The sequence below is a fragment of the Stegodyphus dumicola genome, chromosome X2, assembly GCF_044657685.1.
Source record: "Stegodyphus dumicola isolate Sdum_Otavi_A_Nest chromosome X2, ASM4465768v1".
Taxonomy (NCBI): domain Eukaryota; kingdom Metazoa; phylum Arthropoda; class Arachnida; order Araneae; family Eresidae; genus Stegodyphus; species Stegodyphus dumicola.
The window spans coordinates 179843616-179861530 of record NC_140781.1 but is presented as its reverse complement, the minus strand read 5'-3'; the positions used below and the strand labels follow the sequence as shown (position 1 = coordinate 179861530).

Here is a 17915-nt window from a genome sequence, read left to right as displayed (position 1 = left end):
AACACTGAATAAATTATCGTTAATTACTTAGCAGTAAACATTTCATTTTTTTCTTCGTCGATATGTTATTTTATTATTATATATTATTATTTGCCGATATATTGGCCGGGCCGCAAAAATATTTGTTGTGGGCCGCGAGTTTGACATCCTTGATCTATATAATTCTACTGTCTCTTAAAACCGATCTGCTTACAGCTAATATCTCTGAAAGTTACGCTTTCGTATTGTGTTGAATTTACCTGTAGCATATATCAAATCCAAAACCATTTGTGAATGTAATATGATCTAGATTGACTTGCCGCGTCCTTTGGCTAATGAATTGCAAACGTTTCGATATGATTCCAGATGGGATTTTCAGGCGATTTCTGTGCGCTTGTGGCAAGTAAATATCCGAGACAATATAAATATATCCTTTGGTATAGTTCAAGCTACATTAAAGTTTAACAGGTCACAGGTGCTGAGATTTCCGTTCGGTAACTGGAATGCTTCGATCTCGAAGACTTTCCCCAGATTCAGAAAAAATCTGCTAAAGAATTACGGACTTCCATATTTTTAGCGTCAAAGCGTCTTCTTTTAGTAATTTTCTTGAATGTTTTTAATATGGCTTATGTTTAAAATAATTCAGCAAATAATTCAATTGTTCTTTTCAAGATCTTATTTTCATTAAATTTAACATGACCATTTAATTATAATGAATATTTTACAGTACCTTAATTCTCTAGGTGAAATACAGTCACGGGTTCTCTAATGTTCTTTCGTTTTCTCTCATGCATTTCTTCACGTCTGTTCAGGAACAACATTACGTAAACAAATGTATTTAATCTTTTCCTCTCATTTGTGTAGCGTTCCTAACATCCAGTTTATTCTGTTTCCAGAATCAATCTAATTCCCAGAAATCAATCCAAATTTACTACGTTTACCGCAAAAGAATTTCAGTTATGGACCAAATGTTCTTCAGTCTTCCGGAAACCGTACTCAGTTTACTTCAATTATGATTATCACAGGGGTTCTGTGATAACCTGGCTTACGAACTCATCCTCTTTCGAGTCGTATATATTACTAATAGGGCATAATTTTACTCTTATGTACTCGGATAACCAGGTCAGAATTTCTAGATTAAAACCTCGAAGCTAAACTATAACTACAGAGAGTCACGATAGCCAAATGATCTTAAATATATTTTTAAACTTACAACACATGGAACTTTTCAGATATAGGTCATTGCTAGCATCCCAGTTAAACCCAATGGAGTCTGCTTCATGTACTTTCGTTCATATAAAGATGTTTTCGTCTCCGAAGATATATGAATTATTCAAATCCTTTCCTTGACATCAACAGCTCTGAAAAGATTCTTATGACAACATCAAGAAAATTCGAGCACATTTCGTTTCTTGTTTCTCCTTTTAACTAAGCACCCAAGTCAGAATATCCTCTCCAACTGCGACCTTGTAGAATCCCTTTTTAGACTTTTTGGTGCAGGAAACGTGATAAAATCAGCTGTGCCCTTGCTGGAAATCGAACTCTAGGTTTTCCGACTGCTGGATATGATTTCTAATGACATCACGGAAGCACGCGGAAAGGAAAGAGAAAAACCTTACAACCTTACTTAATTTGAGATATTCAACAAATAAATCGAAAGGAACAAAGATTAAGAGTTATAAAGTTACAAGTGCTACATTTTGGACGTAAAAATATTTCAGTATACGGATGAATGAAAAGTAATGTTTTGAGGTATCATTACGGAAAGCCTAGGAAATAATTTTTATGTAAATGAATTATGTGTGCTACCGCTACATCACGAAGGCATGCAGAAAGGAAGAAGAAAATTCCTTATTTACTCCCCCTTTTAAAGAGCGACTGGGATTAAGTTACCCAGTCACCAAATCCGGGTGGTGAAGAACCATCCTCCACCTCCTTTTAGTTCAGGCGCCACTGTAGAATCATTCGGATTTTTAGGTAGGAAACGTGAATTATGTGCAATGCCCTCGCCGGGACTCTAACTTGGACCTCTCGAATACGCACCGAGTGTTCTAACCGTTATACCACGAAGGCATGATGGAAAGAGGGAGAAAATACCTTATAATATGAGGGTCCTTAGATGTCCTGAAATCAACCGGGCCAGAACTGTTTGATCCTTCCTGACATCCTTGAAACCAGTCGCAGCACCAGGACCTATTCTACGATACCATGAGAGTGTCGGTAGCTGTCTCCAAGAGCTGTTAATCAAAGCCTTTCTTCTCGAGTATATTTCGAGGTAAGTCAAAGCTTCAGCATAAACGTGAGGCATGGAAGTACCTTCCTTTGCTAGGCTATTAGCTATATTATTATATTTGGAGATTTACATGATATGGTATCCATTGTAGGTGGAAGACAGAAGAATGGGATTAAGTCTTGAGTTTTTCAATATTTTTAATTCGTCTCTGTATCTGAAGTAACATGATAGATTTGAAAAGCATATTCAAGAATCGCTGATATAAAGCAGGTATAAGTTGTCCTTAGGGTCTTGGCATCAGCGCCCCAGTCGCAGGCAGATATAAATTTCAAAATATTTAGTCACTTTCTAGCCCTAGATACCAGTAGATCGATGTACTTATTACACATGATTTCAGAGTCAAGAACAAAGTTACTAATCCGTTCCATGATTAGTTAAGCATTTGTAAGATCTAAAATATGCTCATACGACTAACACATCGCAGCAGCAGGTACAGGAAGCAACTAAACTGTTTTCTGACTTTAGGCTAGCTGCTTTTCAATGGAAATATAGGAAACAGTTTCTATATTCTCCAATGTCTGTGACGAAAAGATGAATTAAAGAATGGTTATATTATAAAAGACTACGCCTTTAATTATTTTCACAGGTCTTCTGTTCCAAAGTTGTATATTCTGCGAATAGGCTGATTACATCAGATTTTTCACAGTTTTCCCTGTATGAAACGAGAAGTTTTCATAGTTTCTTATAAATTGTTTTATAGCGATATCCTTCCTCTTATGCAAAGAGCCCTTGTACATTGTTTCATATCCAATCAACCAATCAATTCAAAATGTACCGCCATATTTAAGTAGTCGAGATACGATAAGTAAATCAGTCTAGAGAGACTAGATAGATAATTTGTTATGGAAAAGTACTCGATGGTTGGTATATGGCTATGCTAGGTTTATAGAGAATGTTTGTAATGAAAGGCAAACTACTTAATTTTCTATGTCTTAACGAAGTGATTACATAGAAAAATATACATAGAAAAATAATTTGATATTAATACTAAACGTTGAGGGGTAAATATTGGAAAGGAATATATTTTCACCTAGTTTTGAGATGAAGAATTATGAACCTTATTTATCTTATTTTACATCAAGAGTTCTGCCTGGAGTTAACCTCTTAGGATGGAAAATTATCTTCTGGTTCTTCGGAGCTTTGCGTTTTTATGATTTTATAATTTATGTTTTTTCTCCTAATTAAAATTCTATAATGAGAAGAAAATGAAGTAAGCATTGAAATATTGCACGCCTCAGATCCATCAGACCAATAATATTTATACGGAAGTGTTCCATTCACACAAGTATATAGAAATTCATTTAGTTATGAAAATTCAATCCAGAAAAACCAAGAATTTTCTTGATTTCTGGAACGTACCCAGAATTACAAAAAAATTTAAATTACACACATACACATGCGACTTACAAAATTCAAATTCAGTATGCCTTTGATGGAAAATAAATTATGAATATTTTATCTTTGTTTAATATACAAAATCTTCGCTTAAACTTCTCCATTGTCGGAGCTGGTAAAACATATTTGCAGAAAGGAAAACATGTTTTGCCTTAAATCATTAAGAATGAATATTTACAATTCTTCTATGTTATGCTAACATTTTGCGTAATATATTAAAATGATAATTGCTTTTTACAAGACATAATACTGTAATAATGTAATTTACTATGTTTAAAGTAAAATTCAGAATTGCAGTGTGTTATGTTTTCAGCAAAACTTAAACATTTGGATTTATGTTCAACTACGGAATTAAGCATGCAAATGATTAAACTACTTTTTTAAGTTAAGATGCTCTGAAAACGTTTCAACTTTAATTTATAACTAACAACTATACCTGCGAAATTTTTATTTCGTCTACCTTCAACTGCAAAAATGCATCTAAAATTATAACTTTCGTAATCCATTTGCTGTTTTAGGTTACTGTTCAGCATGTATTATGCTTACAAAAGCATGAAATATATAGAATATATTTGATCCTACTTAAGTATTAATCTGAGAGCGTGTGGTTACTTATTTCTAATTTTTGAACTTCGAAATTTAAATTTTCGTTTTGCTTTATTTTAAATATTTAATTTTTACTTCGCTTATTAAATTCTTACTTTTTATTTATTTATTTCCTTATGTATTTAACTTTAAATTAATGCAAATCCAAGCAATGATACTTTAGAATATCTATAACTTTAGAAAGATGTCGCTATAGAGCGTTTAGTCGAAGTTACTAAACGCTCTATATTTTATAACTAACAAACCTATTTTATGAAAACAGAGGTTTGTTCTTTACGTAAATTAAATATTTCTCTTCATTCATGCTTGTAATTAAGCGGTACACATTTGAAATACCAACTTCTTTTTTTTTTTCATTTTATAGCTATAAATCAAACTATTTTTTTTTTTTTTTTTTTTTTTGTTTGTTTGTTTTTCATAATCTCTGATTTTTTTTTATTTGTAAATATCAGAAGAATCTTACTCTAAATATTCAGTTTTTTCGTTCAGCAAGTGATAAAATGATTAAATTTTTTCCATTACATACATTGTAAACTTTTCATTTTCTCCAATCTGCGTATAGGTGGAAACCGTTGGAGATAAGTATATGGCAGTTAGCGGTTTACCAGAGCCTTGCGAAAGCCACGCAAAATGCATCGCTCGTCTAGCATTAGATATAATGGATTTGTCGAAGGAAGTCTTAACAGAAGACGGAGAGCATGTGGTAACTTATTTTTAATCTCTAAATTTCAAAGTTTTAATTTTTATTTTACTTTATTTTAAATATTTATTTCGCTTAGTAAATTCTTTATTTATTTCCTAAATTATATACTTAGCTTACCTTAAATTAACGCACTAAATTGTTTGTTGACCCTGTAAACTTTCATAGTGATGCATACCGCTATCATTCGCAAAGCATCTAACACTCGCCGAACATCTTTGTAACAGCTAAACGCTCGTCAAAATGCCAACGGCTGGTTGGTTAACTGTAAGATCCCTTGTGCGCTTTTGTGACAAGCCACATTACGGAAATAACGATGTTACGGTTGTGTGCTTAATCTCTCTTTTCGAAATGGTATATTCTAGTGATGGAACATTCGAATCTCAAATCCCACGAATCTTGAAAAAGACTCGAGATTAAAAAAAATATCGAATCTTAGGAACCCTAGCATAAATAACCATTAAATGCTTTAATTCAAAATTTTGGAAAGATTTGTATTATTATATCCAGTAAAAGCTTTCATTTAAAATAAGGACTCAGAATGGGCCTGCTCAGATGTTCTTCGTGGCGACCTTGAGTTCTACACCCTTAATTTTCTAGAGAAAATTGAACGTTACTTGTTAAGTGTTTAAACTGTCTTAATATTCGAAATACTCTTCTTCAAGCTTGGTTTGATTCAAAAATATTTCGGAAAATTGTTAAAATGTGAGCTGTTACTCAGATATATTTCATCAAATTATACTGAGAAAATGAGCCTCAAGATACAAGTTTTTAAGTGAAATAGGTGTATGTTAAAGAGGAACTACAGTATTAAATTTCCCTTTCAGTAACCACAGATTTCAAATTCTACTTTAATTAAGCCCTAACATTAAATTAAAGTTTTTTTCTCTTTTTATTAGTATTATTGTTGTTGTTTCTGTTGTTTATTAGTATTATTGTTGTTGCTGCTTTTATTATAAGAAATATTTGAGAGATTCAAGAAACTTTTAGGATTCAGACTAAAGAAAATTTAGAATTCTTCGCGTAAATTGGAAGCCTTACTCAGTGCCTAAAGATTAGTTTCAGAACATCTATTTATTAAATTTACTTTAATAACTTTTTATTATCTTATTATGCATAAAATCTCATAAAAAAGTCATTCCTTCCGTTGATTCTCTAAGCTTTCCGTTTCTGCAGTTTTCAAGATTAAGTTTCTTTTTTTTTTATTAAATATTTCATTATCTATTAAACGTTTAATGTATTTTAATTGCATCAGTTAAAACTTGCGAATTCAAAACAAACAAAAAAGTAACAAAAACTCGAATTTAAAATATAAGGGGCAAATATTCCTAAACATTATTTTAAGGACGATAAGTATATTTCTAGATTTTCTACTGTTTTCTCAAATTCATAAGCTGAGTTATACAGAATTAAATTAAGAATTAAAACCAAACACGTTCACTAAAACGACGTTCTTAAATTAGTTTTAGATACGAGAGAGCCATCATTTCTATACATACTCTGAAAAACGCATCAATAACCAACCAAGATAACGAAAACTGCTAAAGCGAAAGGGGATACGTCTGATTACCAACGCCATCTATCGACGAAAAGGGCAAATAAAACTTAAAAATACTTTAACTGCTTAAAAACAAATAAATATTCCTCGAATCGGAATGTTCCATTTGTTTGGCAGAAGAAAAGAGAATAAAGAACTTACTAGGAAGTTTCAGAATAAATAATCAGCGGTTATTATTCAAGTTTTCCGAAATTTCTCCGAATATAAGTATAGTTTCTCTAATGAAAAACTTTACATTTCTTTTAGTTTGATCAACATATACAATAGAAAAGCAAAATATATCTCTTGATGAGCTGTTATTAAATGAATATTTGAAATATATCGGAATAGCATGAAATTTAACGAAAGATCTCTCAAAACTTGACTCCTGCTTGATTCATAATCTCTTTCATCGGCAATAAAAGTATCTTTTCATGCATAGTTAATTACCATAATTTAAAGAACTCATACGTGGGCACACCATCTTGATGGCGCATTTCAATCCCTCCGAGTAAAATATTTGCAGAAAGCGCAATTAACCACCTCATTCGCGCTTTAGTTTTTTAATCTCAACTCAGAAGATTTAGAAGAAAGGACTACCCAAATTAAGCAAAAGTTCAAATTAGAAATTTGGGTTTTAAGACAGAAGTTTTTCTTAATTAACCTGAAATTTAAGTTATGGAGATCTGAAAGGAAAGGTGTGACAAATTCTCTTTTTTAAGCTAAATTTCTCTGAGTTTTAAAAATGTGATCTCAGCACTGTTAATTCTTTATATTATTTCTCGTCGCGCTACACAAATACATGTTTACGTAATTTTTTTCTTACGGTGCTAGAATTAAGAAATTTTATTTAAGATAGCAGTATGCAATAGTTAATAATATAAATGCAAACAAAATCGAAAAGAAACGGCATGATTTTTCCTAAAATGTGTTAGTAGCATCAAATATCTGGCCTTCCATGCATGGATTCCTGTTCATATATCTTTATTCTCCTGCAGTTACTTTTCTTGTCATATTAGAGAGGTACTGGTATAAGGTCATTGGAATGAGTATATTTAAAGCAGAGGAACTAATGCCAATTAATATTTCAATAATTAATTGACTAATTAGTAAAACATTTAAATGCTGAATACTATCTAACATTTCTACTCTTTATCTGCTTCTACAAGTTTACTTATAAACGTTTAACTACTTATAAAGTTAAAAAATATCATCCATTTTTTCCTAAAATAGATGAAAATGGCTAATGTGCAGAAAAACTTATATAGTAATGAAGTAAATATTACAACAATATTTTACAACAAATTTGGTTTTAAAAGCATATTATAAAGGAAGGAAATTCAGTCATTATAGCGCGTAAAAGTTTTATCATGTTGTTATAATTTATCTAAATACTATACATTTTGCAAGTATTGCGTATTCACTTTTATTTATTCATTCATTTCTTTTTTAACACTTTTTTACTGTACACTAAGCAGAAAAGAAGTACAATTCATCTTCTTTTCTAGTTGTCTGATCTATAAAATTCAGTAAGCGTTTTTTTAATGCCGTGGAAGTGTTCTTATGATTTATTTTATGTTTGTTATATATAGGAGATTTATATATAGCTTTGTTCTACCGTACTTACTTTTTATTTAAATCAATGAGTAAGTTTTAATTTTTTTTTTAATTTTAAATGGTAAATTCTTTTTCGATGTCTTAGACTAATCTGAAATTTTCGAATTACAGTTCCATTTATTTATAGTAATTCTCTCAGGAAAAAAGACACTGCCAGAGATGCTCATCTAATCGAGATGATAGCTATATGATATGCATATTTTCCCTCTCAGCTTTCGATACATATGACCTTGTTTTATCTTAAATAATACATTAAAAATACCCTATATTGAACTAGCAAAATTTCAAACATATTTAAAGAAAATGATCAATGAATTGTTATACTCGTTTTCAAATAAAGATGTTAAAAAAAATAATTGATAAACTGACACTGCTGTTTTCACTTTTTTAAAAGTTAATTTACCTAATATATTTTCACAGTTACCTTCCGGTGACACACATTCATGAAATACTGAATTCTAATTCTTCATCTTTGACTGGAAAGATTATACTAAATATTAAACTGTATTATAAATGTAGTGCAAAGATTCTGAATCGAAAATAGGTTTGTGTAATTTAAAACCTATTTGTAAATTTAAGCCTGTTTGATTTTATGTAATGACATTGTGTTCATTTTCGTAGTCATTTTTATAGTGAACACTCGCTGTGTTATATAGAAGTAGTTTAATATTAGAGAAACACGATAAAATTCAATGCAAGCCTGCATTTATTACACTAGCTCAGAGTTTCTTAAACTGTGGGTCGCGAACCCCCATGCGGTACCTGCAGCAGGGAGTAGCCAAAAATTTTAGCAGTTTTGATATTTCTTTAACTAATTATAATAATTTTACAGTTACAAAATATAATCACGCAATGTATCTGAAAATAGATGAAGATAAGACACTACAGATAAAGAAAATACGAAAACGCTTCGACGAATTCTTTTTATAATATAAACGTTCATTTTACTTGCTTTGCACGTGACGCTGTCATTTCGTCTGTTACTTAGTTAAAATTTTCCCATTGTTCTATGTCTTAAAATTAGAAATTAAAGTTAATGTCCTGAAACTGTAATAACATATTGTGCAAGTGAAAAAATTGACAGTTTCACTCACGTATGTGTCAGATTTGCGCAATACTTATGGGGTCCCACAAAATTTTCGTAAATATAATGGGGTTCTGCTATCGAGAAAAAAAGGATCGCGACTGAAAAACATTTAAGGAGCTCTGCACTAGCTCATTAAACAAAAAGCATTTTATTTGATCGATAGTTTCTCCTCTCGATCAAATAAAACGTTTTTTGTTTATTTAAATATGCCTTTTCAAAGCAAACGTTTACTTCCTGTTTGCTTTATTTAGTGAGGATTTCTTAGGCATTTTGTTAAATTTTTTATTACCTGATACAAAGCATTAAGTTAAATTAGGATGCTAGGATTAAATGATAACATAGAACAAAACATGAAATTAATAATGCTTTCGTAAGCTTTAAAGCTTACATTTGTTACTTTAAGTATAATGCACGCAAGCATTTTTTTTTTTTTTTTTTTTTTTTTTTTTTTTGAATGAATGATAATATAACACAAATATATCTTTCAAAATATAGCTAAAACAATGTACCCTTTAAATTTCCCATAACCATGGAAATTTCTTTATGTCTAGTTCGAAAAACTTGCAAAATGTGTCTGAATTTGTGCATTACTTTTTAGATTCATACTACAAACATATTATTCGTTGCTCTGTAACTCAACGAAGAAAATACTCTTCTTGATTTTTTGTTATTCAGTGTGAGAAAAATTTGCACATTCCTCGATCTCTGATGAATGATTTTGCATGAGTCTGAAGACCTGCTTCTTATCATTTGTTCGCAAGACCAGGTGTCTTGATAACATTATTTTGTTGCACTAAAAGCATTACTTAGTACACGCTAAATTAGATAAACTTTAAATTAATTTCTGCTTTGGAATACAAAATAAACTTCCCATATTTCTTGGAAACGTACTTATGCCGATTGGCTAAGAAAATGTTCTTTCTTTTAACGTTTATCTAGTCATTTCTAAACTGTGGAAATTTGAAAGTTCTTTAGGAGGGGAAATCTGATGATTGATTTGCACTGAATCTAAAGAACAGCTGTTTTCTAATTGCTTACAAGCCCGACTGCTTTGTTCTAAACATTAAATACGCGCAACTAGATTATTTGGTGTGGCAAAGTACACTAGGGTTAACTGCCTAAAGTAAAAAAAAAATGTCTCAATTACATTATTTGGTTTAGGGCAAAGCATAATAGGGCTATCTACCTAAGGGAAAGAATGTCTTCGTCAAGAATTTTCTAAGAAAAACTAGCCGTATTTACGTTACACAACGGTTCGTATTCACAAGCATAAAATAAGCACAAACATGACTTGTATTCACATTATTCATGAGGGAAACCACGAAAACTCCCATATGGCCAGCTTGTTTAAGGGGGTTTGGACCCGGGTCGAACAACCAGTGTTCAGTAGTCTTACTACTTCGACTCAGGTGGACACTTGAAATACCCACAAAAACAGTTCACTATTTTCACGATGCGTTATTTCCTTTGATAAAGCAGTTATTATTTTATAAAAGTTAAAGCAACAGAAACCTTAATTTCTGCTTGGAAATGCATCATAATTCTCTATATGTTTATTTCAAACACGAATTCAAAAACTACAAAATTTAAATCTTACTCTAATATGGCTTATTAATTCTAACTGGGTATTCAAAGAAATTTGTCGGTACTGAATAAAGCAAAGCCTAAAATCACAACTATCAATTTTGGCAAGAACTTAAATGTAGCGTGCACCCGTAGGCCAGAAACACGCTCTGTCTTAAAATCCAAAACGCTCGGTTTACATAATAGCTTAACTCATTTGCATTCTAGTGAGGAAACGGAAAGTTAAAATGCAAATCCAAATCACAATAATTAGTTAGTTTCAAATACAAACAAAATAATAAATAAATACTTACAAAATAATCACAGATATAAGATGTTTTCTATCCTTTCGTTACCATTATTTAAAAATCAATCAGTGCTTATTTGAAAAGGAAAAAAAAGAGAAATTTCAACAAAAATATTAATCTACTTATCTGCATTCTATTAATCTAGTAATTGCTTTAATCTAGTGACGGCCATGTATCTCTAGAGTTTCCTTTCAGAAAGTTAATTTCTTAGAATTCTTGACTAGAAATTAAGGCTTGTCAATATAATAAGAACATTTATGCAACTGAATTTAATTCTAAATAGTTTTGAAAGTCTTCTCAAAAATTAACATTTGTAAAATTTACAGGCATTAAATTAATTTTACAAATATTTCAAATTATTTTTTATGTTGTTTAGCAAATAACTATTGGAATCCATAGCGGAGAAGTTGTAACTGGTGTCATTGGGAAACGTATGCCTCGTTATTGTCTTTTTGGCAATACCGTGAACCTTACAAGCCGCACTGAGACTACAGGTGAACCTGGAAGAATCAATGTGTCTGAAGATGCCCACAGGTAATTTCCTTGAAACGTACTTCACATTCTACTTTATTAGTATAAATCGTATTTTTTATACTATACCATTATCCCAAAAATATTGATAGAGACTAAAGGCTTGTATTTAAAACACTATTTTAACGAACTATCAGACTGATATTACAAAAATTACTAAACAGATAACCCAAGTTTTCCGTGGTTAACAATATTACTTGGATCGTACAGAAATGATTGACACAACGCTTCTCACATCGAAACTATTACACTATGCGAAAGGAAAACAAGTGGAATAGACATAAGGGGGGCGTGAGCTACTCAAAATGCATAGATGGAGCTGGCCGCAAGCCCAAATGGGCTTGTCCCTTTCGCCCCCGTCCCTTTCGCCGTCGTCATTGAGAGCGTGGACAGCAATGATGGAAGGTTATTATCATGGTCAGCGCTGGACAGTGGTTACTATGGAAGGAAGGGATACAGGTAGTGAGATCCATCGTCGCATGATGTCGGTGTGCGGGAACAAAGCACTCTCAAGGCGTACCGTATCCCAGTGGTTGGCCAAGTTCAGCAGTGGAGGAGACCACAGCCAAAGGTGTCAGCGCAGGACGGCCAGCAACATCGCATACAGCATCAAATGTTGCAGCCGTGTCATATTTGTAAAATTTACAGGCATTAAATTAATTTTACAAATATTTCAAATTATTTTTTATGTTGTTTAGCAAATAACTATTGGAATCCATAGCGGAGAAGTTGTAACTGGTGTCATTGGGAAACGTATGCCTCGTTATTGTCTTTTTGGCAATACCGTGAACCTTACAAGCCGCACTGAGACTACAGGTGAACCTGGAAGAATCAATGTGTCTGAAGATGCCCACAGGTAATTTCCTTGAAACGTACTTCACATTCTACTTTATTAGTATAAATCGTATTTTTTATACGATTTATACTAATAACGTTCAACAAGATGCAGGAAGAGACAGGGCTTGCGCCAGGAATATTGCAGGCGATTGTGCATAGTGATATGGAGATGACAAATGTGTGTGCAAAGTGGGTGGACCTCGGACCTCTAATCAAGACCTCGGACTAAACCTTGCTTGACAAGATGAAGAACACAGTCAGGGACCAACATGTTGAATCTTCTCCCGAATTGCATGCATTTGCCCATAGGTGGTGCACCAACACCCCACAGACTGGTTTACCAAAGCCCTTCGGGACCTCCCAGCCAGACGGCAGAAGTGTATTGACATGGGCGAGGATTATTTCTAACTGATGTACTATAAGTTTCTTGTTAATAAATTGTATTCCGCTCTGTGGCAGCATTTGTGTCATTCATTTCTGTACGACCTAAATAGATCTTATGAAACAGTTTCTGCTCATTATTTCAACAAATGGCAACACAGGAAGTTAAGCATTATCGCATTGTGATAGCTAATGTTAATGTTCATCACAATCAGCTCTGAGCAGCGATAATGTCAAAGAAAGTATAATTCGTAATAGTTTCGTTTTGGTGGCATATTGCAAGTTACCGTATATATACACTCTTTTTCAAAAAAATTCGAAGCACCAAGAAAGACTTTTGTGATCGCGACGAAATTTGGTATGCAAAAACATCTTGATCGAACATGCAAATGATCAAAGTTTGAAGGCAAATGAACACGAATTGCGATCATAACGCACATTTCTAGTGCGCAGTTCGCAAAGTATAAAACCAGTAACAGAGGCGGAAAATTTATCTTTTTCTGTTGCTGCCATTGTAATTCCGTAAAGAAGCAACTGCCGTTACGACGATAAAGATGCCATTACGACAATATGGAAGACCTTAACAGACAACTAAATGACTTCGAACGTGATTGCATTGTAGGGTTGTAATTCCGTAAAGAAGCAACTAAAGATTCCATTACGATGATATCGAAGACCTTACACACAACTAAACGACATCGAACGTGGTCGCATTGTAGGGTTGCGTGAAGCTGGGTGGTCATACTGAGCAATAGGCCGCCACCTGCAGCGCACAGACACTGCTGTGCAAAGATGTTGGTAGCAATGATTGCTACAAGGAAATTGTCAACGAAATGAAGGCTCTGGAAGGCCAAGAAGCACAAATGCGAAGCAAGATATTGTTCGAGAGTACCTAACCGCCCCAACGATATCATTGCCGACTATTCAACGCACTACAGCCACGTCTGTACCTCCCGTGGTACCGTCCACCAACTCACGGCGCTTGGCTGAGGCGGGGTTACGCTCACAGAGGCCTTTAAGACATTTGCCTTTGACCCCACAAGATCGGCGGAGTCGTCTGGAGTGATGTCGCAGCCGATCATCATGGCTGCCATCAGTCTGGCATAGTATAGTGTAATCAAATAAGCCAAACAAATAAGCCGTAATCAAATAAGCCAAACAAACACCATGTGCTCTTCGACTGGACTCGAATGAAACTTCATTCCGTGCTGATTGGAACATTGATGGTTACTCGTCAGTATTGTAAATCCTAATAGCATAGTATTCATTGTTTGGTAGATTCCGTAGACCCGTAATCGAACTATAAACTCTCTTCTTAAAATTGCGGCTTATATGCGTTCTTAAAACTTAACTATGTCATACAGTTGCAATAGCGATTAATTTGTGTTTACGGTGCTAAAGCTGATAACTATACGTTCCTTTCTTGGGCGAATTTTGGCCTTTTTTCGGGGGGGGCGTGTGTGTTATCACGTAAGTACCAAAATTTCACAGTATTTACATTAACTCAAATGCCTACGAACTGGATATTCCCTAAAAATACGTTTCATATTTTTCATTATTCCTAAAAACAGTTTTCCTTGTATAAATGTTCATTTAAAACTTTAAAAATAAATAAATAAATAAAATAATTAATAGCATTGATTAAAAGCGCAGGTCTGACGCCGTCGGAATTTGAGCTGAGACTCCTAGCTTGTAACATTAGCTCTTTACTGCCAACACCAGATAGGTATTTGATAGAAAGCGACTTAATAGCATGAATGTTACTTAGAACTTTAGCCTTGTTTTACTTTTCCCTCTCTCCCCTCTAGCGATGCAAAGTCTCATTTTATATACATATTTACTTTCTTTCATGTTTTTTACTTTTATTTTTTATTTTTTTACTACTATTTACTACAACAGTACTTTGTTATTTTGAATAATGAAGACTAATAATATAATTTGAAAACTAGTGAATTCACAGTGATGGTTAAAATGCTCTCATGAAATTATGAAAATTGGATAGAGTCAAAAGAACTAAAAATCAAAATGACTTTGCCATAATGAATTGTTTTTTAATCTTATGTATGTTATAAATAAGAAATAATTAGTTCAAAAGTATTTTATCTAAAAAAGAGCACAATGCCAGTAAGAAAGATTACGTTTCATTTTTTCGGTATGTTTCAGTAGATGTCCTATTTCGAAATAAAAAATTTGATGACTACAAAAATGAAAATTCAACCAAAAAAATAATTTTGTCTTCAACAAGTCAACTGTTTGATCTAATGGGATACCTTTACCTTGTAACTTTAATTCCAAAAATTCTAATGCAAGTGTCTGCGGAGAAAATTATCTTGGGATGCCAAATTATCTGTAGACTTAGAAAAGGAATTAATATTACTTAGAGCTTTTATTTTCTTGCTCACCCCTCCCCTGTAGAGATGCGATATCTCGTTTCATATACATGTGTACTTTAAAGACTGGCATAATTACGCAGAGTCCGCCTGAAGAAATTGCTGAATCAAGGGCTTGCGCTTCTCTTGTTAAAAATCCCTGTTAAATATTACTACAAAAAAAAACCAGTTTTCTTAAAATTTTAAGAAATTTGTTTAAATGTTTTTCTTCCGTTTGACTTCTTGTTTATTTAAAGGTTAATAACTGCAAATTATAAAACTTGTGTCTCTTCTAACTTTATTTTCCTATTTTTAGATGTTTAATGGAGCCGCAAAATTTCGATCCGCAGTTTCATTTTGATTATAGAGGTCCTGTGCAGATGAAAGGAAAAAAGGAGCCAATGAAAGTTTGGTTTTTGTCTAGAAATGAGAAGGCTTAATAAATTTCTGTAAGAATATACCGGTATTATATTTTTCAACATTGTATATGTCAAAAAGAAAAATATTTTAAACCGGTGCGCTGTTATTTCATAAGTATACCTTTACTTGAAATATTTATACACTTTTAAAACAATCTCTTGAAAATTATAGCTGCAGTTAAACATTTATATAAAATTGCATTTTCGGGAAGCAATTATTTTTAAACTTTTTTTGAAAGTGAGAAAAGAAACTGCATTTTACTAACCAAGAAGAACAATTTCAATAACGATTCATTTAGAAATACCATGTATGATGCTCTGTTTATAGAACTGAAGGGTAGCACTGTGCGGTTAACTTATTTTATATGCAGTCTGAGCGCACTAAATATGATCTGCCACTGATAAACTTTTCCCTTTTCAATAAGTTTAAAGAACGAATAAATCTACATTTGCTACTAGAATAACTGCATGTAATGTTTACTTAGAAAGCGCGTTTCTTTTAAAGATATTATTTCCAAGAAAAACTTGTAAATTTTTGTTTGTTTATTTCAGTGCTTTAATTAAAAATTTTGTTGCATATAATGTGTCTTTTCTTAATAATTTCAGACACTGACTCATTAGTTTTAAAAGCAACAAAATATTATCATAAATAGATTAATTTAAAATACGTCTGAAATACAATGCTTAAAATGTTACTTAATATTTTAGTTAATAAATTCTAGAACAGCACTTTACAGCATTGTGATTTTTATGCATTAAAAAAGGTCTGGAAGAAAAAGAGAAAGACAGTCCTGAAGTAAAAGTACATTTATCTATTTATGTACGTATTTATAATTAGATGGGCAAACACTGATATAGATTTAAAATTGTTTTTCATAATGGTTTCTAATAATGGTTTTTAATAATGTTTGGTAATAACTGTGTGTGATATGTGACCTGTGATTTAAGACAAATCTTTATGTATTGTAACAGAACTACTATTTCTTCTTGTTGACTTTGCGAACATGCTGGATTCCTGAGTAGAACAGGGAGTTTACTTAAAACTATGTTCGTTGCAGTTGTAGAAGATACGACACAAATGGGAAAAGTTTAATTAACCTTTAATCTTCATACAGTTTACAGACGTTCCCACGCTTAAAGACCAATGGAAGTTGGTAAGTTTATGTCCTGGAACGTAAAAATAAGAACTAAGACTAATTCAATGTAAATAAGAGCTAAACTCAAATACTTTATAAAGATTAGTAACGCGAAGATCGGCCTTTTAATCTTTACGTATTTAGTACGCAGAATGCGGGAAAACTACAATACGTCTTCAGTATCAAGAGGACTAAATTCTGGCCTTAAAGGCGGACAGCAACTGACTGAAAATGTGAGAAGTCTCTCTCTCTCTCTCTCTAACTCCTTCTTGGCTAAAAGCCACAACTTAAATACTTAACAGTTTGCAAGCTCAATTTGCATAACTAAAACTAACAGCGTTTATTCTGGCCGGACGTGGAAAATAAGAGAGGATAGTAAAGTTTTAAAATAAAATAAACGTTTGTAAAACTTAAAATACTTACAAGGTTTATCCTAAGTTGTTAACCGTTATCTTTATTTAAAGCTACTTTACTATCTCTCCTAATTTCAACTTACAATTTCCTACTAGAATGTGTTTTTAAAATCGCGGTTAATGCAAATGAGTAAGAGTGGTATTTAAGTCAAAGTTCCACTGACTCCGTTAGAGAGCCAAAAATTCTGACTAGCGCGCGTTCGCCTTTTGGCTACACTGTCTCTAAGCTATTATTACGCTCGGCCGTATCTCAGGCCCTTAATAGCTTCGCCAGCTTAATTCATATTTAGTGTCCAACTACTTAGAAATCTTCATAGCTTCGGCTATATTTTTTAGTTAAGTTTCATTTCTTATTTCTTTGAGTTCATGCCCGAGTGGAGGCTATGCTGTACGTCCTGAAAAAGGGACCGTCTGTGAAATTCTTTTTTTGAGAAATAAAGGATATTTAACCCTTCTTGAGTTTTAGTATCTGTTTCTGAGCTAAAGCGCATATTCGCTTACCTGTTCACGAGGTTCCTACACACTTAGCTATTATATAAAATATTGGAACCCCACAGTATAAACTTTTCCTTTTCGCTCATGACTTTTAATTGCTTTTATGTAACGAAACAAAAAAACTTCAAAATGTTTCGCAATCCATCAAAAATTAGCTCGTGAGTAGTGATCCACTACTGGGTCGCTATCCACACTTTGAAAAACACGGTTTTCAAAGTCGCATTTCAACAGCAATAAAAAAAACAATTT

General features: G+C 32.7%; 1 protein-coding gene across 1 annotated transcript in view; it reads left to right on the top strand.

Annotated features, from left to right (window-relative positions):
• Nucleotides 1–17625, top strand: part of Gycbeta100B (guanylate cyclase soluble subunit beta-1-like) — a 106262-nt gene extending 88637 nt beyond the window's left edge. Inside the window, exons 8-10 of the mRNA XM_035365313.2 lie at nt 4836–4976; nt 11462–11619; nt 15520–17625. Of these exons, the coding sequence (XP_035221204.1) occupies nt 4836–4976; nt 11462–11619; nt 15520–15643 (423 nt within the window). The 3' untranslated portion in view covers nt 15644–17625. The remainder of the gene's footprint in view (nt 1–4835; nt 4977–11461; nt 11620–15519) is intronic.
• Nucleotides 17626–17915: the final 290 nt, after the last annotated feature.